The sequence below is a fragment of the Triplophysa rosa genome, linkage group LG25 (assembly GCF_024868665.1).
Source record: "Triplophysa rosa linkage group LG25, Trosa_1v2, whole genome shotgun sequence".
Lineage (NCBI taxonomy): Eukaryota > Metazoa > Chordata > Actinopteri > Cypriniformes > Nemacheilidae > Triplophysa > Triplophysa rosa.
The window spans coordinates 8329053-8350977 of record NC_079914.1 but is presented as its reverse complement, the minus strand read 5'-3'; the positions used below and the strand labels follow the sequence as shown (position 1 = coordinate 8350977).

At 35.4% G+C, this 21925-nt stretch overlaps 1 protein-coding gene across 2 annotated transcripts; it reads left to right on the top strand.

The window, feature by feature from the left end:
• Positions 1–6989: 6989 nt before the first annotated feature.
• On the top strand, positions 6990–20864 carry LOC130548419 (guanine nucleotide-binding protein subunit alpha-11-like). 2 transcript variants are annotated; one of them, XM_057325171.1, is made up of 8 exons: positions 6990–7413; positions 7717–7872; positions 9123–9307; positions 9801–9955; positions 13629–13757; positions 14430–14559; positions 15009–15162; positions 19223–20864. In XM_057325171.1, exons 2-8 carry the CDS (start codon positions 7722–7724, stop codon positions 19423–19425), a joined length of 1107 nt encoding a protein of 368 aa, XP_057181154.1. In that variant the 5' UTR covers positions 6990–7413; positions 7717–7721; the 3' UTR covers positions 19426–20864. The 2 variants fall into 2 exon arrangements, with proteins under 2 accessions (XP_057181154.1, XP_057181153.1); XM_057325170.1 differs by lacking the exon at positions 19223–20864 and adding an exon at positions 15965–19216.
• Positions 20865–21925: the final 1061 nt, after the last annotated feature.

Here is a 21925-nt window from a genome sequence, read left to right as displayed (position 1 = left end):
CATTTATAGTGTCTAGGATCTCTATTAACCATACATTCTATTGGGTAAAACAGACACAGTAAGGTAAGGTCTTGTTCCAAAAAAGTGGTCTGCATGCTCTAACCAATCCCATGACCATTTAGTAAATAAGAACACGTATATTTTCACATGCTTGTGAAAATACAATGCTCATACTTTAAGAAGATGTCATTTAAAGCAAGTTATTAAATCCAAAGAATTTTAATGCCTGCATTAATTCCAAGTCACAACTACAGCCCTCATGACAGTGCAAATATGTTCCACTCATAGCAACATACTACCGTAAAAAGTCCTTCACCTGGAAATAATCAAAATATTCCTAATTTCACTACTGTAAAAAAGGTGCAGTGTTATTAATTACTAAAACAAAACTGAAACAAACTAACATCAATAGAAAAACTAACCTGTGCCATATTGTAAGCATGCAGATCTTGGGCTTACTATAGACCAGGTATATAGCATTGCTGCAGGACATTATCGGAATGATGAGAGCCATACAAAATACAAAAGAGAGTATTATTTACCAGTTTTATCCTTGTGGGGTTTGACTTTTATGTTCTCACTCTGTTGACACCTGTGTGACCGAAAGGGAAATAAATAACTTCACACAACCCCTCAGTGTGGAGACTAGTTGGTTAAATGATGCCTGGATGTATTTTCTTGGCTCTTTGATGACACCATGTGGCATCTTATGGAACTAGACAACAGGTGACTAACTGTGTTCAAAGTGTGCTTCGAAAAGTTGTGTTCACTGATTAGATTGATTAGCCTACAAAAACACTTTTTTCACAGTTTTACATTATGTCTTATAAACTAATTTGATGTATGCTATCAAATGGTTTTATTGGGCAAATATGCACACTTCAAAGTGTACAACTGGTTAAGTACTGTTTTTTTTTATTGCAACTATACTACAAATTAAATATGTAACTTTATAAGACATTATGTAAAACTGTGAAAAAAGTATTTAGTAGGCTAAAAACTGTGAAACATTATGTAAAACTGTAAAAAAAATTAATAGGCCAAAACAGTGAAAAAAGTTTTTTCACTACCTAGTGTGCACTACATAGTGTGCACTACGAAGTGTGCACTACCTAGTGTGCACTACGAAGGTTTTATATTGCAACTATACTACAAGTTAAATATGTAACTTCATAAAACATTATATAAAACTGTTTAAAAAGTATTTAGTAGGCTAAACACCAAGTGTGCACTACCAAGGTTGTGTTCACTCTTTGGATTGATTAGCCAACTAAATACATTTTTGTAAACATGTAGTATAGTTGCAGTATAAACAAAAATCGGTCCGTGGGCGTGAAGTTTGAAGTGTGCTTTGAATTGTACAACTAGTTAAGTATTGTTTTTTTTAGGCTAAACACCAAGTGTGCACTACCAAGGTTGTGTTCACTCTTTGGATTAAATACATTTTTGTAAACATGTAGTATAGTTGCAGTATAAACAAAAATCGGTCTGTGGGAGTAACGTCTGAAGTGTCCTTCGAAGTGTGCAACTAGTTTAGTACTGTTTTTTTTATTGCAACTATACTACAAGTTAAATATGTAACTTTATAAGACATTATGTAAAACTGTGAAAAAAGTATTTAGCAGGCTAAAAACTGTGAAGCATTATGTAAAACTGTATAAAAAATTACAGTACAAAATTACAAAACTAGGCCAAAACTGTGAAAAAAAGTTCTTTCACTACCTAGTGTGCACTACCAAGTGTGCACTACCAAGTGTGCACTACCTAGTGTGCACTACCAATGTTTTATATTGCAACTATACTACAAGTTAAATATGTAACTTTAAAAAAATCGGTCCATGGGCGTGAAGTCTGAAGTGTGCTTTGAATTGTACAACTAGTTAAGTATTGCTTTTTTTAGGCTAAACACCAAGTGTGCACTACCAAGGTTGTGTTCACTCTTTGGATTGATTAGCCTACTAAATACATTTTTGTAAACATGTAATATAGTTGCAATATAAACAAAAATCGGTCTGTGGGCGTAACGTCTGAAGTCTGCTTTTTATCTCATAATTATGACTTTTTATCTGATAATTTTGACTTTTTATCTCATAGTTATGACTTTTTATCTCATAATTATGACTTTTTATCTCATAATTTTGACTTTTTATCTCATAATTTTGACTTTGTATCTCATATCTATGACTTTTTATCTCATAATTTCGATTTTTGTATCTTATAACTTCGACTTTTTATCTCATAATTATGACTTTTTATCTCATAATTTTTTGAAAATATGTAACTTTATAAGACATTATGTGAAACTTTGAAAAAAGTATTTAGTAGGCTAAAAACATTGAAACATTATGTAAAACTGTAAAAAAAAATTCAGTACAAACTTACAAAACTTGGCCAAAACTGTGAAAAAAGTTTTTTCACTACCTAGTGTGCACTAAGAACTTATCGATTTTGTATTTATAATTTAACCGACTTTCTATAACTGAATAAATTTTGAAATATGTAATTTCATAAGACATTATGCTAAAACTGTAAAAAAAAATTCAGTACAAACTTACAAAACTTGGCCAAAAAACTGTGAAAAAAGTTTTTCTCATACACTATCACTAGTGTGCACTACGCTGTTGCACCTTACCTGTGTGCCCACTTAGGTAGTGTCACACTAACTCAGTTGCACCACTACTACGTTTCACCCTACATTCTATCTCATCTCAATTTCATGCTTAATTGAATATCCTAGATACTTTGACTTTTATCTCATAATTTCGATTTTTGTATCTCATAATTTTGACTTTGTATCTCATATCTATGACTTTGTATCTCATATCTATGACTTTTTATCTCATAATTATGACCTTTTATCTCATAATTTCGATTTTTGTATCTCATAATTTTGACTTTGTATCTCATATCTATGACTTTTTATCTGATAATTTTGACAACTTTGTACAACTAGTTAAGTATTGTTTTTTTTAGGCTAAACACCAAGTGTGCACTACCAAGGTTGTGTTCACTCTTTGGATTGATTAACCTACTAAATACATTTTTGTAAACATATGTAGTATAGTTGCAGTAAAAACAAAAAACGGTCTGTGGGCGTGATGTCTGAAGTGTGCTTCGAAGTGTGCAATTAGTTTAGTACTGTTTTTTATATTGCAACTATACTACAAGTTAAATATGTAACTTAATAAGTTACATATTTAACTTGTAGTATAGTTGCAATACAAAACATTGGTAGTGCACACTAGGTAGTGCACACTAGGTAGTGCACACTAGGTAGTGCACACTAGGTAGTGAAAAAACTTTTTTTTCACAGTTTTGTAAGTTTGTACTGTAATTTTTTTTACATATTTTACAATATGTATCTCGCCGTCAATCTGTAATAAAACATCAATAAGCGCACCTAATCTGAATGACACACAGTCAATTGATGCATGGTTATCGTCATTGGCTAAATGCTGTAACTCTGTAGCTAATTGTGCGCCCGCCATAGTTACTTAACGTTATACACGAAGCAAACGATCAGTGAGTGAGTCAGTGACGTGCGTAAGTCCAAAACAAGACAAGAGTAATCAATCAATAGCTTCAATCTACGCTGAACCAATAGTAGGCAAGACCAATCCATCTAATTATCATACAAGACACAGAAAAGTAAGAATAAATTCAAGAATAAATAAATAAAAGTGGAAATAAATACATGCGATAATAAATAAATATAAAAATAAATAAACGTATAAATAAATAAATGTAAAAATAAAAGGAAATGATAAATAAAATAATCTAAAAATAATAATTAATAATTAAAAAATGGACACAAAAAATAATAAATCAATTTAAAAAAAGAAAAGAAAAGTTAAAGCTATCAATAATAGCTAAAACGAATTATTTTGTTTTATCAAACCATTCATTCCTTTATTTATTTTCATATTATTACATTTATTCGTTTATATATTTATTTATTTATACATTTATTTATTTACAATTTTTGCAGGTTTAGTCCTCCATAATTTATAAATTACAATGCACAGATCATATGAAATGTTGGGTTGCCTTGGATATACTAGATTGTAATGTTTGCAGGTGTATCACTCTATTTCCAGATGTCAGCACTGAAGCTGAAATGTATACATTTAATATAGCACAAAGAGTGTTGTAGTTGTCATGACTAAAAACTAAAGTGAAGGATAAAATACATAAGAACTTGGATTATTTTTTACATCAACATTTTAGTGTCACAAAAATTCATCTAAAGATCTAAAATACATAGTGATTATTGTGACACTGAATGGTTACCCATGTTTCAGAACTAATTTCTATGAACCCTACACATGAGCAGAATATTATCTATTTAACTGGGTAATACAGACACAGAGAGGTCTTGTTCAAAAACAGTCAGCTTGGTAACAACTATGGAGGAATTTCATGATATGTCTTTATGTTTTTGATCTGTCTTTATGTTTTTGATCATTATTCACTATGTATTGCTCTTCGTTTTAAACACATTTGTATGAGATTCTGAAAAGCACCCTGCACAGCTGTGTTTTTGATGTCTGGCAGTGTTTATGAAATCTGGGGACTTTTTCCGGCCCCAACGGGTATTATGTAATTTGGTCAGCATATTGACCAAATCTGGGCATGTTCCGCCCCGTTACTATGACTATAATCTACATTGAGCAAGGCCACAGTTTTACCACAGGAGGTGAAGAAGGGGAAACAGGTCATGATGACCATTACATAATTGTGGTGGGCGAGGATATATAAAAATATATTTAAAAAATTAGGTAATAGCCAGCCTACCACGAATAAATACGCACCTTGTTGCCTGGGATATATTGGTGGCAGAAAATAACAATTGGTTAATAAAAATAAGAGATAACGGGAAACTACCTGATTGGTTTTAGAAAGGACCACCTTTCAGACATTTTACTATAACTGTAGACTGAAAACACTTGGTTTTTAGATGACTTGGAACATCTCACTTTGTTTGACTCGAGCAAATAAAGTTAACTCCTTGACACCCGGACCTTCTTTGTCTGAGAGATTTTTTGAACTACAAGACTGATATTTTTCCACAACACAACCAACAACATCTCATGACTATTTAGTCCATAACAAGACAGAGAATACATATATTCTCTACAGGAAATAATTCAATAAAGAGCAAGAGTCATACACATTCTTAAAACAATTGTTAATCGAACCACATGCTTATGACAACCAGGGGTCAAAACGGGTTTGGTTTAAAAGATTCCATAGATTTTACACTGCATCCATTAAAAAACATGTATTTAAAAGGTTGAAATCAAATGGCAGACGCCACTTGACTGTAAAATGAAAGAATAGGCTAACTAACAACCTTAATATGATAACATCAACAACAATATTGACTTTTGTGATGCACCAAGAAGCCACATTTTCTGCAAACCTTGTTTTGATTTGCTCTGCATGACTGAACACAGTCCTTCGAGCATTTGCTGGGTCAAGTACTATTTCTGCACTTTTATGTCCATTTACAGGTGCGAGTAACAGTTTTGTTTGCTTGTTTTTGTTGCTGTTGAATCAAAAGTTGGTCTGTAGGTGGCGCCAGTCTCTCAGTGAAATCACAGCAGTTTTTGGCCCTCATTTCTAGAAATAAAGTGAGGACAACTAACAACACTGCGGGTACCCCAATCGTTGTACTATTAGCCTATATACTTTAACTTTAGCCTATGTAGACGGTTTTATCAGACGCACGCGCATGGCCCGACGTTAACTTTCAGTACGTGTTTGGTTATAATATAACAATTTATTTTATATTTAATTTATATTCATATTTTATTGTATATTAGTATATTGTATTAAATTAAAACTACTCAACAGTTATTGATTCTTTGTGGAGGTCTACCGGAAGTTAAGTTTGGTCGACGTAACGTTTATGTTGTTGCCGCTGAAACCGTCTATATTTTACTTTATTTATACCCACAATTAGTATTTGTGTCCACAAAATTGTGTGCCAACAAAATATTATCATTTTTGGTCATATAATCCGTTAACTTTATAATATAAAATATTATGAATTTAGCTCTTTTATGTAAAACATAGGCCCTGAAGCCTAATTTTTTTACTCTTTGATGGAACCACGTGGTAATCTCATGAAACAACAAAGCAATATAAATAAACGAATAGATTAAAGAAAGCAACATGTGACTGGCCGGGGTTTATTTGAGAATTCAGCTCAAACTCTGAAGCTTTTTTCAAGTTTTACAATATAATTTAATTTGTTTAATACGTAAAATCAAATCGGGTTGACGTGAATAAAAATTACAAAAATATATATTTTCTACGATTGTATCTCTTTAGGACTTTGGCATACTTTACTCACCTGGTTCCCATGGCAACATGCGGCGTGTAGGCAATCTCAATATCTGTGACTCGCTCATGAATGACTCGATAAACCGGTTCTGCTGGCGAAGACAAAAGATTGACATCCACAGAGACCACAAGAAAGAGGAGTGTCGAATACCTACACAGCTATTCAAGAAGTTGACTCCACTTTTGACTTCTGAAACAGGTTTCCAGCATTTATTGTGCCCTAATTGTAGTGTTTTTCTCAGTTTAATGCTTACAAGAGCTCATGGCTTAAACCTATCTACCTGTAAGCAAGTGCGCCTTATGTAAAGTCACAATTATGCCATTACTTGTAGTTAATCCAATACAGCTTTTAAGGTTTCATAATTTATTTGTTAGCTTTCTTTTGGAAACTATAAGGTGTAGTAACACTAGGGTGTTAAAACTAGTAGAAACTTTAGCATTAATCACAGCTTTGGCACTTAAAACGCATTTTTAAGGCCAGTGTCTCAAAACCTAGTGTGCTGCCTACTTAGACCTCTTTTTGGGAGATTTAATGCCAAAATTCTGTCTTAGAAAGTACTTAGAAGTGCTGACTCAGAGCACGTCTAACTGGGAGTTAACACGAGAGGCGTTCTTGTATTCACTCACTGTGTACTATTTTGTACCTATTGCTTTGTGTACGCGTGACGGGCGCGTCTCCACTGTTGCGTCGCGCCTCGAGACCCCTTGCGCGTTTCTTTCGTTACGGCGAACAAAGATATTTGTAACCAAGCACGCGTCCTTTGCGTTCCTAAGATGCCCCAAACTGCTGTCTAGGTAGGAAGCATACTAGGTTTTGAGACGCAGTCCATTCGTGTGCGCTTTCGCTAAGCAGAGACGTCCGCGTTAAAGGCTTTCCTCAATTGCAGGCAGAGCTTTCCAAAGCGAAAAAAATGATGTAACGTTTACAGAGGGGTCTGGATATTTGTTTGTGGAAACTTGTGGAAGAACTTTGACATAAATAAGGTGTTTTACAGTGCGGCTGAAAAGATGGATCGCGTTTCGTAAACGCAAAGACTCCCCGTACAGGTGTGACGACGGATGCAGGTGAGTGATTCATCGCGCTTCAACTTTATTAAACGTTTTTCCTTTTCAAAACGTGAATACGTGGTATTGAAATGGGAGTTTCGGGTTTTTATTCTCATGACGTCAGAGATTGTGAAATATGTTTGGGTTTTACAAAGACCTCAACTAACATCAAAGTACACAACAAATGTTTTTTCCCGGAACTTTACAGTACGCATGAGTGTAACTTATACTCACATAAAATATTATACATTACCATGTCGGCCCATTTTCTAGAAATAATACATTACATTTGTGTACATATACATATTTTTTGTCCCATAGGGGAGATGGGGGGCTGTTGGAGATGGTGCTGCAGGACGTGCACCTGTTGCTTATCTGAAGAAGATAGGAGCGCTATCGCGGTGCACAATGAAATAAAACGCGTCCTGGCGGAGCAGAAGAAAAGAGAACGCAGAGAGATCAAAATACTTTTATTGGGTGAGATTATTCACAGGTTTAGATACGTTTGACGTTTAAAAATCTATAAACACAATAATGGAAACTAAAAAGCCAATTCAAGAAGATAAGATCGTTGTTTATGTAATCCTCAGGTTTACTGGATTACTGAGGCATTCACAATTATGTGATGAAAAGTATTTCATCAAATTAAATGTAATCTTTGAATTATGAAGGTTGCCAAATAATAGCCACATCGTTCATTCAACAGCAAGGATGTAGGTTAAAATGTTAGACGTAAGATGATAAGAGCATTTTTTAGGTGTTGCAACTGGTCGCCATTTGTTAGATTTTAAACCACCTTTTTTCGTTTTAAAAGTCCAAGATTGTAATTGAGACGCATGATTATGCAAGAATTCCAAAAATGCTGCTCAAAAACATCAAAAATGAAGTATAGCTTGTCACACCGCAGGACACCGCTTGACATGTCATAGTATTCATTACAATATTTGTAAACGGCCAGGTTGGTACTGTATGTTTGATCTCTTATCTAAAAGTTTGCGATCTGATGTCTCATGACGGACACATTCCTGACAGGTAATCGTGAAGATCGGGACATAACAGTGTCTGGACTTTCTCATGTTTTGCAATGTTACAAAGCGTCTAGTTCATTCATGCACGTTTTGTGCATTTTGTATTGACGTTAAGTAGTTAAAAATGGGAATTCTGTAATATTCCATTCACTCTCTCTAACTTTGCCCTTTTACACTGATTTGATGTGGTGAGAGATTGTTTGCCCGTCAAATATTTGCCCTTTGAGAAACAGTGATTAAACTGAGGACTGCCGTGAGTCACGGATAACTTGTTAACGCCTGTCTAGTTAAATCAATGAATTTTCAAAAACAAGACTGAAATATTTTCAGACAGCATGCGTAAAGGAAAACCAAAGGAATTCTCCCAAAGTGCATGACACCTCATGTTTAAAAGCATCCAAACACGCTGGACCACATGCATTTCTGCACTGCATGACTTTATCTACTTATGATTACAGTCTCTTTTGCTTTTTGTCGCCTCTTCATTAACAGGACAGATAACATTCCAGCATGTACGAGAAAAAACTTAAGCATTTTAGCTGAAGGAGTGGTTTCGGGATACACCATTGTTTGTGCCTCGCATGTCTTTTCTCCATTTTTGTCCTGCCATGACTTGATTGTACTGTATAATCCCATTGTCAAATATTGATTGTTGTTCTTGCCCCGCCCCCTTTTTACGTTTCTTCTCATTAAATTTAGGCACTGGAGAAAGTGGGAAGACGACTTTTATTAAACAAATGAGGATCATTCACGGAAAGGGGTTTTCGGAAGAAGACAGACGTGCTTATGCTAAATTGGTTTTCCAGAATATCTTCACAGCTATGAAGTCATTGACAGGGGCTATGACCACCCTAAAGATTCCTTACGGCAACCCACAGAATGAGGTGACTGGCTCGAGTGTAAAACACCTGTGATTAAACCCTTTAAAATATAATAGTTTTGACGTTTTTGCTCTTACTTTGATGCCTGTGTATTAGCCGCAAAGTACTGGTACTACAGATTTTAATCTCATCCTTGAGAATATCTGAAAGAGGTGATGTCACACAATGACTATAAATTACTTTCACTTTTTTCTTACGTTACAGTTACATTATCGATGTAAACATAAGCAGGTGGAAAACATTCACATAGACTTTACATCAATGATGGGACCAGAGATAGATATCTAGGGGGTTCAATATCATCAGAACCCAAAAAATGAAAAATGTCAAATGTGATGTAGTCATTATTAATAATTGATTTACTGTGTACACCAAAGCCATCACCAAAATTGTTTGAATACAATAGCTGTGGCACTTCCCCTTTCAGATAGCGTGACTTTATAGAAAAACAGTCATTTGTTTTTATAACCTCAAATGTTCCTTTTTATGTCTTTAGGTGTACAGTCAACAGTTTCAACAGGTGGAAATAATCCATGTGACGCAATTAAACAGAATGTATGTTGAAGCTATTCGGCGACTTTGGGCTGACCCGGGTATCAAGAACTGTTACAGACGTCGTCGGGAGTACCAGCTAATGGACTCTACAGAATAGTAAGTATGTTTAAGATGTAAGAAATATAGTACAGGGTGCTATAGTTGTCCTCTGTATTTTTGTTTTAAAAAGACAACAAGACACTTTAAGGTTGTGCTTTATTGTGAGTCCTGGCTTAAAGGGTTTTGACACTCACATTGTCACACTTGATATTAACCAACAAACTGTACTATAAAATGTACTATTACTTAATGACATTTAATTTAAATAAAATTTAGGTGATGTGTTTCTAATATCAAAACACTGATTTTAAACAAATCTTTATATTTACATACACGTATGCATTTGGCAGACGCTTTAATCCAAAACGACTTGCATTGCACTACACCAGTGGTTTTCAACCTTTTTTGAGTACTGGACCCCATCATATCTCAAACCATCCTCATGGACCCCCAACCCCCACGCTCACACCCCATCACGTTTTCTTTCCCCAGCACAACAACATATTTCCACTAAATTAGGAAAATAAAAAGATTAGAAAAGGCAAAAAATTTATATTTGTTAAGTCAATTAATTGTAAGCCTAACTTAAAATTACACGTGACCATTTAATGGTTTTCTGTTGCATTAAAATTACACAATAATCACAATTACGTCTCCAAAACATTCTATTTCAGTATCTCCAACAGTATAAACACACTTTAACGCAGTTTATTTTTTTGACATTAATTTGTCAACAAGGACTTAAACCAACCATTACTGATCTGTTACCGTTATAAGGAACCATTATTAGAAATTATTAAAAACAAGAAAACAATAACACAGGCTATCCATTGTTCAATAAAAATAAAATAAAAATAAGTTTAAACTTCTATCAGGAGTGGACTTTGTGCGATACCTGCTTTGAGTTGCCCAACTTGCCCTGACGTGCACCTGACCTGACGCATTCTTTACAAACAATCTGACGCGAAACCGCTCCGAATAAGAGGCCAATCGGTCTGATGTCATCTCCCTCGCCATGGTAGGGGAAACAGATGAGTGATCTAATAAAGACTGCTGTTTGCACATGCACACTTTCACACACTAGTTACACTTCTGAGCTCTGATTGATCTGCGTGTTGAGCTGATGAGGAGAAACTGATGCCATTACTGTTTATTGCTAAGAGCTTAAGCTCATGAATGTGGTAATGCATGGTGCTTCAATGAAAATAGGCGTGTTCGACTTTATTTGGCGGTGCGCAGTGACATCAAAGTACTGCAAGAGCAATTCAAAAGCAAACAGATCAGTCGACTCTCTCTCGCGGTGCTGTGATGTCTTATGGGCCGACCACTGTAAATGTCGCCGCATGACGGGTATGTTTGAGTCAGAAATGCGCAGATGCTGCGCAATAGGCTATATTAAATATGATTTAGTTTACATGAACCTTCCCTGCAAAGTAAGTGAACATAATTTATGAACACAAGTAACCAGTCAATTTGGCAATTCATTTGACTGCAATAGCCGACTCGGTTGATTTTTATCTGCTTCTGGTGGGTGTTAATTTCAAACACTGAATGCAAGCTAATAACTCAAAACATTTCAAAAGGGTTCAACGGACCCCCTGCAATTACACCACGGACCACTAGGGGTCCGCGTACCCCCGGTTGAGAAACACTGCATTACACTATACATTTGTTTCTGAGTGTGTGCAATCCCTGGGATCGAACCCATGACCTTAGCATTACTAGCGCCACGCTCTAACCACTGAGCTACAGGAAAGCTTGAACATATTAACAGGTACTGACAGACGCACTGTAAAAAAATATAGTTAAATAAGTAAAAAAATGACCTGGTTAATTCAACTTAAAAATGTTAGTCAACTAAACGTGTTTAGCCAACTCATGAGAAATTCATTGTGTTAACGAAGATTTTTAAGTTGAATTAAAAAAAATAATAAAGGCAACCATGTTAATTTTTTTACTTTTTTACTTTATTTTATTTTATTTTTTGTTGAACCAAAAACAAATATATTTTTTACAGTGGGTACTGTACAGTGTTAGAATAATAGTAAACTCATCAAAACCATGAAATTACATTTGTTACTGTGGGAAGTATATTGTAACTAAAAGCATCTAAAAGAAATCAAAACTGTTATATTTTAGCATCTCAAAATTCTTGAGGTCTCAACCTGGGAAGCTTTTTGAACAGAATTAAAGAAGTTTTCATCTATTCATGGCTTTTATTGGCTGGTTTTTATCCATTATTTGGTCCAAGTAATCCATTTCAAAAATAAATTTGAGTAATCCTTAAAAAAAATTCTAATGAATAAAACTAATATACCAGTATGCACTAGTATATTATATTTTTACAAACATTTAAGCATACAGCTTCAGATTATAAGATCATTAAAAACATTTCAGCCAAGTCAACTTTTGACTGAAAGTGAATTTATAGTCTGTTTAATATTTGATGTGTTTTTCTCTCCTTTATCTTAAATGTGTGCTTTTCACTGTGCATGTGTGTGCGTGCGTGCGTGCGTGTCTGTATGTGTGTGTGTGCGTGTGTGTGCGTGTCTGTGTGTGCGTGTATGTGTGTGCGCATCTGTGTGTGCGTGCGCATCCGTCTGTGTGCGTATTTGTTTGTGTGTCTATGTGTGTTAGTACGTGTGCATGTTGTGTGTGTGGAGTGTTTTGTATGTGGGTGTGTCTGTCTTCTGTGTTTTCACCTTTTTCTTGTTTTTACGTGTATAACTGTATATAACATGTATAATGTTTTGCTTATAGTCAATATGTCTCATGTACAGCTGCTTTGTAACAATAAAAATTGGAAAAAAAGGGCTATATAAATAAAGTTGACTTGAATTGACTTGTATATGAGTTAAGTAAACAATTTATGTGTATACTGTGAAAACCATGACATAGTTCCACATAATGTCATGGGAGGGCAATACAGCCCTCCTATGTTTAGAGACACGCGCATGTTCCGAACAATAGAAAGTTAAATACATTGCATGAAATGTCAATGACTTGTATCTTATTATTATTAATCAGTGTATCTCATATTATTAGTATCGTCATATATCGTTGTGTTCATTTTTTAACATACCTTCAATCGGTACTGTTTACTACTTTCCCTATAAAATACACTGGGGATGTTCTTATTAATCTTCACTGGCTGTGATCTCTCTCTCTCGTTCTCTCCTCCTGCCTGTCCGATCATGTTTTCAAGTCCTGCCATGATAAGAAACACAAACAAACGAGGACATTTAATTAAACGTCCATCTACAACACGAACACCAATAAAGCACAAAGCAAACATGATGCAACTTCGAAACTACACACATTCGTTTGATCACAGTCACACAGTTCTAAATGTTTTTATTAATGTACGTCTTAAAAACTTTAGGCAACGTTTGAAGTTCATTGCGCTCTCATATGGCAAACATGTCACCTCAAACGTCTGTCATAAATAAGACCTCGTGTCATAATCAAAGTGAATGGGGACTGGAGCTATCAAGCTCCAAAATGACAAAAAGCACAAATAATGTGACCTAGCGTTATATTCCAAGCATTCTTAAGCCATTCGGTATATTTGTGTGTGGAACACACTGTAAATGTACCTTCTTGGTCACATGTGAGAATGAGAGGGTTGTGTTTGGATCAACATGTGGGTAGGTTAATGATAACAGAATGTTGACCTTTCAGGTGAACGGTGTGAAGTGCATGCTTGATTTATGTTTTATATGTTTTTCAGCTTTATGACAAGTTTAGACCGTATCGCAAGCGCAGACTACATCCCCACGGCTCAGGATGTGCTCCGAGTGCGATTCCCCACCACAGGCATCAATGACTATTCCTTTAGTGTGGAGAAGATCACTCTCAGGTAAACACACTAGCAGCTATTATTTAGACGTCATGGCATGTTGCCTTCTTTTCCATACAAATACCATCGATGTGTAATCTGAAAGGTTGTTTCCTTAACCGTAAACAGTCGTTTCGGAACATATCGTTAACAGGAAACAGGAACTGTCACCCGTCTTTAGCATCCGATGTAGACAGTTTTGTTTGTTCATGTTATTGGCTAGAGAACCAAAGATGGAAATGAAAAACAAATTATGTTGGAGAGTTGTTGTTACTTTCCTAAGCAGGATGAAAAAATGTGCGAAAAAACAATAACCATATACCGTATGGGAACCCACAGTATATCTATGAGAAAGAATATCATAGCTAATTAAACTTGGGCTAACAAGTAGCCGCATGGAAACCACTTAGATTACCCTAGCAACCACATAGCAACAGGCTCAAAACCACTCAGGGCACCTTAGCAATTGCCTAACATCAGGACAGTGAATTTTACATGGGAAAGCACCGTTTAAAATGTAACTACATTGACATTTTAGACTAAGAGACAAACAAAAAGTCAACAATATGACAGCAAGGAAGTAAAAGCAAATTATAGGCTCTATCAGTAAGTGTCGATTGTTTCTAGTTTAAACAAAAAGTTCCAAGAATGACTGAACTTCTATGTGACTCTTACGTGACTCATTTTCTTAAGGATTGTAGATGTCGGCGGCCAGAAGTCCGAAAGGCGAAAATGGATCCATTGCTTTGAGAATGTGACGTCTCTGATGTTTTTAGCATCTCTCAGCGAGTATGACCAGGTGCTGGAGGAGAACAACAAAGATGTGAGTCTCTTATACATTAATGACTTATTTTGATTAAAATGGCCGTAAATTAAATGTAGTGGAACAAACACTGTTGTGATGAATATTTACACTTGATAAATGAACCATGACTGACCTTCATGGCTGAAGTCAGCACATGTCATCTATGACTGAAAACTATTGATTTTGAATGACGCTACATCCACATCACTAGGTGTCAGTATAGGTCCATGACAATCCCATATTGGCCAGCGCAACTTTCAGTAATTATAATGACATTTTTTTGCATTATAGTATGCCACTGACCGTCCTGAAAATATAATCACAATAAAAACATCCTATGAAAAAACAGGGATTGAAAAGTACCCTAATAACACCTCTTCCTAACTTTACTTGCTATGCTAATTAATGATGTAATCTCTCGTGCACCATAAGCTTCTGCTAAAAACTCTTCCTCTATCTAACTGCAGAACCGCATGAAAGAGAGCTTGTCGCTCTTCTACACCACCATCCACTCGCCGTGGTTCGCCAATTCCTCCATCATCCTTTTCCTAAACAAGAAGGACATCCTGGCAGAAAAGATCCAGACGTCAGACCTACAAACGTACTTCCCGACTTTCCGAGGTATGGAAAAAAGGGTTTGTGCACCCACATAGTGATTTTTCTGGAAATATTTGGCTTTTTAGGAAACTAATTTGAAAGCAGTTGCCAGTGTTCCTGTGGTCTTTATAAATCACATGGAAAAGGTTTTGCTTTAACATAGGTGGTGGTGGTCAAGAATTTATCGCTTGAAGTTCATATGCAAGCAGTGTTGGTAGAAAACGGTCCAAGTTTCTTTCTTCCACTGCCCCCGTTACCAACGGCCATCATAAAATACCCAATTCTGTGCATCTGTCAACCTTTACTCATCTTCACGTTGTTTCCGCATTTCTTCTTATATGGAATAAAAAACCTTTTTCGTAGAGTCAAAAAATGAGGAAATACCCAGATAGCACAAGATCTGGAAAACATCTGCTGTGTAAAAACATCTTAGAAAGAGCAGTTTTACATACATTCTAAATCATAAACATCTTACAGACATGTCATCTCAGACGTCTAAATAAAAAATACGTCTAGCAGATGTAAATGCAGACAATGCAGTCTCTTAGATGTATGTGTGCTATCGGGGTAGGAATTTTTAGGACTTCTTGTGGGTTTAGAACAACATGAGGCTGAGTAAATAACGGCTGACAATTTTTGTTTCGCTCGAATATTGTAAACTGCTTCGACACCGTCTACCCCTGAGCTCCCATAATGATATATATTAAACATCATCAAAAGCTTTTCCCTTCTCTTTATTTGCATATGCTCCTCCCATTTCAATCACTCTTACCTTCCGAGCTTGTACTAACCCCTACCCTCCTCTGTGGTTTGGTGCCACCCTCAGGCAAACGTCGGGACGCGCAAGAAGCCATGGAGTACATCTCAGAGATGTATCAACGGCAGGCCGTCAATGTTGAGAACAAGGACTGTAAACACATCTACTCTCACTTCACCTGCGCCACGGACACCAGTAACATCCGGAAGGTTTTCAGTGATGTGAAAGACACTGTACTGATCACATCTCTGAAGGAGTATGGAGTACTATAAACTGACCCTTCAAGAAGCACCAATTAAGCGTTGATCCTTTTAGGATGTTTTGGGATGTTTAAGCGCAGATCTCGCTTCGGCCTCTGAATTTGCAGTCAAATTACTCCAACGGACCTACATGGAATACACAAAGGATGCTGTTCAGTGTTGTTTCTTGTGCAACGCTATGCAACCTTTCCTTGCTTTGTCTTTTGATTCATCTTTTCTTGACTTTTTGTTATTGACTTTTGGTGAATGATGCCAAATGTCATTGGTTACAACGAGGCCCGTTCAGAATCTGCACTCGTGATAAATTCCTAAAAGTGGGTGGATTATGCAGATATTTGCAGATTCTGTTCCAGCCTAGTTATAACCTAAAACGTCATGTGAAAAAAACATTTGCACAGGCACACAGCACCTCCCGCTGGTCGGAATGACACACTTTCCTCTGCAGTATCAAAACAATCAAGTGAGGTAACTTTGAAGGTATGAGGAAGTTGTCATATCCCACCTCAGGTTGTTGCTGGAATGCAGCACAGCCGACCGAATATTTGGGGTGGCGGGTTTTGGTTTCGAGGGGGTGGAGAAACACTACATCAGGGCTAGTGAACTCCAGTCCTTTAGTTCCAACCCTAATCAAACACACTTGTTGAGGACCAGAGTTTACTAGCCCTTCACTACACTGTACTTGCCAAGTAAAATGACTTGTGTGTTATTAGGCTAAATAAATAGTAGAGATGAACCGATACAATTTTTTTTCCACTGATACTGATAGCCGATTATTCAGAGTGATATCGACCGATACCGATTTTGAAGATTAAATGATTATTTCCTAACTTTCTGAATGTTATTAATTCATATAATGACTATTAATTTTGAACATCAAACTGGTGATGTTTCTATCCATTTTCTGCGTACAGAGCACAAATTCATTGCATTTTCCTGTCCTCTTTTGATTGACAGTATATATCGGCCTTGATCAGTGTCTGTTCTAAACTATCGGCTGAAAAATTGCTCTTGTTGACCGATTATTGACCGATATATCGGTGCATCTCTAATAAATAGATTTTAAACGGTTCTGATTACCTCAATAGTTCATGAGGGTGAGAGCTACATTGACTGGTAAAAAAGTAGCAAATAATTTTTTTGTATGTAATTGTGCCATTAAAAGAACCTAATATGTAGTACTTTTTATTATGGAAACAAAGGCAAGATTACTACAAAACATCAAAACGGAGTCAAAATTATTTACGTTAGGGTTTATTTTAATTTAAATTATATTATCCACGTAGTATTAATTGATACATTTCATATAAAAATCTTTGCATGTAAGAAGTATTTGTAAAGTGACCTAGTAGTAAATATTTTACGTAATAATTTTGTGCTTAAAACGTTGTTTTTCAATGTGGCCCCAGACCTTTTGACCATACTGTAGTTTCAGCTGTTTCAAGGGGTCCCAGATGCAATTTAGAGACGTTTTAAGAGATAATCTGGTTGTTAAAGTACCAATGCATTTTCTAGAAATCAGATGTTTCTTTCCAGTACACTGTTACTTTTCACAAACTTATTAATGTAGGTTGAGCCGGTTTATTTTTGTATTCTATCTATTGTGCGCGAGTTCATGATATATACTGTAAACATTTGGTATACAGTACATAATACTGTCATTTTGCAAACTGGTCTGTTTGCTGTGTATAAGTATAATAAAGCAATAAGCCCCACGAAGCAGTGGGTTACAGTGCATTTTATAACGGCTAAGGGCGCTAAAACCCCCTCAGCTGTTATAAAATGCACTGTAACCCACTGCTTCGCGGGGCTTATTGCTTTTATAAAACGGTTATTACATATGCGTAGCAAGGTTTCATAAAATAAAGTAAATAAAATGATATTTAGGCTATGTGGTGCGGTCAGCCGTTATAAATCGGGGTATTTTATAACGGCTTAGAATTTAGCTCAGCCAATCGGAATCAAGGACCAGAAATGACCATTTTATAATAGTATTTTTGGAGGGGATAGTATATACTGCATACTAGGGATGAAACAATATCAAAATCTCACTGTACGATAATACCTCGGTATAACATCCACAGTATGGTATTTGTTGCAATATTTACATTTATGCATTTGGCAGATGCTTTTATCCAAAGCGACTTACATTGCATTATCCTATACATTTTGTTTCTAAGTATGTGCAATCCCTGGGATCGAACCCATGACCTTGGTGTTGTTAATGCCATGCTCTTTCCACTGAGCTACAGGAAAGCTATTTATTGCAATATTTAAAATGACAAATGATGACTTGGAAATGTGCCATAAGCTTCCTCTTTTCTTTATCCTCTAATGATAACTGTTGCTTAGAGGTATGAGTTATAGTATGAGATGGGTCAAATGACCTAAATATCCCTTTTATAAAATAAAACAATTGCACCAGATGGAACTTGCCAAACATCTATTATTTTATCGAACATTCTCTATGTTAGGCCTGGAAGACCTACCGTTTCATACAGTCATGTGACCACGATAATATTGAGACTATTGAGAATTTTGTTATTGCGATAACACGATATCGATAATATTGTTACATCCCTACTGAATACATGAATAAACTCTCCTCATTATGTAGAATTGTGTTTTAAATAGACTTTTAACCATCTAAATATACCTAATAAGCCCATAAAATGTATACCTTATTTAATACTACCGTATTAACTGTGAATGAATCAGGAAAGATCCATGGTTTCTATAGTAAAGTAATTACCATGTAGTTTTGCTACAAATATCATGGTAAATATTGTTTTACTACAAAACACTATGGTTAGTAAAACTAACTTAATGAAAAAATTGTGGATATTTATATATATTACCATTGTCAGATTAGATGTGAACACCCGCTGCTGTTTGTCAGCATTCTTAATATTAATAAACTGGTTTTCTAAGGTGAAATAAACAATCGTTGACATCTTTTGTTTTCTTTGTCTTCCTCCCACACCCAAATCTTTTGGTCATATTAAGTCTTGCGTCTTTGTTTTTTTCTTAATGTCCACCCTCTTCTAACTCCACCCTATTATGATATCAGGCCGCAGCGGGGATGTGAATGACGCAATGGAGCACATCAGTACCATGTACCTTTCACAAGCTTTGAATCGTGAAAAAGGCAGGAAGAAGCACATTTACTACCACTTTACCTGTGCAACAGACACCAACAACATCCGTAAGGTCTTCGATGATGTCAAGAAAACCGTTCTCATCAAGGAACTGGAGTCTATTGGTATGCTTTAAAAGATGATGATCACCATTTCAAACTCAAATGAATTGGCAAGATAATGAGTAAACAGTGAAACCTTTGTGCAAACTGTTCCCTTAAGAGTGCAATATTTGCTGCTTTCTGGAAAAGCAAACAAGTGCTAATGAAGAAATACAAAGTTTTGTTGTTATAAGAAATGTTTTACTTTTTTAGAGTCATTAAATGAAATCATTGACTTGGTATACACCTCACCCCTACCATTTCGTTATTTTGTTTTTTTTATGTGCATTTACTGTCTTGACTGACTTTTTTTAGATTTGAGCATTGAGTACCTGGAAAACCTTTTGTTTTGCATCATTAGGCTCAAAAATATACTGTTTCTAAACCATACTGAACAACTGAAAGAGAATATGAATAAACGGTCTGACTTCAGTATAGGAGGCAATTCTCGCTATTAACAAACCATTAACTACGACTTTCCCCCCAATAAACTCTTAATTTGTTGCTTATTAATAGTTAGTAAGGTAGTTGTTAAATTTAGGTATTGGGGATTAGGGATGTAGAGTATGGTCATGCAGAATATGTGCTTTATAAGTGCTAATAAACAGCCAATAGGCCAATAATATGCTAATAACAACTAGTTAATAGTGAGAATAGCCCCCTATACTGAAGTGTTACCGAATAATTAAATAGCATTGAAATGTTAAATAAAGTTGGTGGACTCTGTTTTTCAGTTTTAAATGTAACTTTTACAAGGATCTCAGTTTGTAATGCAATGATTCTGTGAAATGTTATTGTGATCCCATGAAACCGTGAGCGATAAACTTCTAGTTGCTCAAGAGCTGTTTCAGATTGATCCTAAAGTGAATGTACTGAATGTATTTTTAAATAATTTTCTTAAAGGGGTGATTTAAGGCTGTTTCATGCATTCTGGCTTCTTTACAATGTTAAACGTGCTGGCTTCTCATGCTTAACATGGTCAACTTGTCAAAAAACGAGTTGGACATATAAAGTAGTATTTCTGTGCTCGATACACTCCCCCAAGGTTCGTATAGGTTTCAGAAAGTTTTTTTTGGAGCATGAAAAACCATTACGTAACAACTTTTCTTAGTCCCTTATTGGGCAATTCTCCCGGAAAAGCAAGCCCACAGCAAGGCGAAAGAAATAGCAAGCCCACTCATCAACTGACAAGCGATAGGAAGACCCGCTTACCATCAAGATTGGCTGCGCTGTGTCACGATTGGCTGCGCTGTGGGCCTGCAGCTGCAGCACGTTACTCTTGCGATAGTGAGAGAAGTTGAGGTGTGTTTGTTTGTTCACAGCATTTCAGTGATGGGTGTTATATAAACGATGGATTTAAGAAGGCCACTTCAATTATTATAAATATCATTATAATTAATATAGGGTTTTCCCATAAATTCAGCTGTACTGGAAAAATGTGTGGCACATTGTTAGTGTGTTTACCATAAAAAAAGAATGCCACAAAAATTGCCCATATTAGTTGCAAAACAGCAGTTAACAGCAAGGGTATTATGGTTTAATGAAACTACAACTACTAAAACATTTCTGTTTATTGAAATCAAATAAAATATTGGCCTATAGTAAACAAATATTAGAGGGAATAAACTGAAATAACACAAACATCTACTGAAAATAAATAAAAACTAAACTTAAACTTAAAAAATATAAATGCAGCTTAAATAGCAAAGCAAAAACAAACAAATAATAAAAAATGATAAATGTATATAAAATATAATATTATATATAATATATATATAATATAAACATTGTGCCATAAATTAAAGAATCGAATAGAACATTCCTATTTAAGAATAGAGCCGCAAAAATTTAAGAGACCATTCCAAATTTTCCTTAAATCAGCATATCTAGATGTATTGTGGCCATTACAGTCTACCGTCTGTTGAATAAAAAAAAACTGATAAAACGTGTGATAAAAATAATCAAGGTTATCAATATATACCTGTATGTATTTTTTTTCCTAAATACATGTCTGAAGACATAAAGAGCATCTTTCTGTTATTTTGACCCGTTTCTCTACTTTTCTGCAAATAAATGCAAATAGAAACATATTATTATTCGAAATTTGGGAGAAGAAATATTGTTAGTAGTTCACAGAATGAAAGAAAAACAATATTTTTACCTACATACATACCTATAAATAGTATATTCAGAACTAAAAATAATTTTGAAATGGTCTCTTAATTTTCCTGTCGCTGTATATCTGTTGTTCAGCAAGAAAGCCCTGTATTTTTGCAGAAATGTCTGTATGGTCTTTAGTGGCATAAATATATCAGCTATGAAGAAATTGTACATCTGCAATTTCCCGGAGTGTTCCACTGCTGTATTCTTATAATCCTCTTGTTCACTTCCTCCACCTCATAATAATAACTTTCAGCGCCATAATCTATTTGTTGGATATGAAAAGTTGTGTATATTACAAACATCAGCTTTACTCATGAATAATAATGAGGTGATGTAATCAGGCAGCAGCCTTCCCATCATTTAAACCAATCA

Excerpts from the sequence above, each read along its gene's own strand:
- LOC130548419 (XM_057325171.1), top strand. The coding sequence starts at position 7,722 with ATGGGGGGCTGTTGGAGATGGTGCTGCAGGACGTGCACCTGTTGCTTA. Across the intron at positions 9,956-13,628 it reads CTAATGGACTCTACAGAATA|CTTTATGACAAGTTTAGACC; the intron begins GTAAGTATGTTT and ends TATGTTTTTCAG. Across the intron at positions 13,758-14,429 it reads GTGGAGAAGATCACTCTCAG|GATTGTAGATGTCGGCGGCC; the intron begins GTAAACACACTA and ends CATTTTCTTAAG.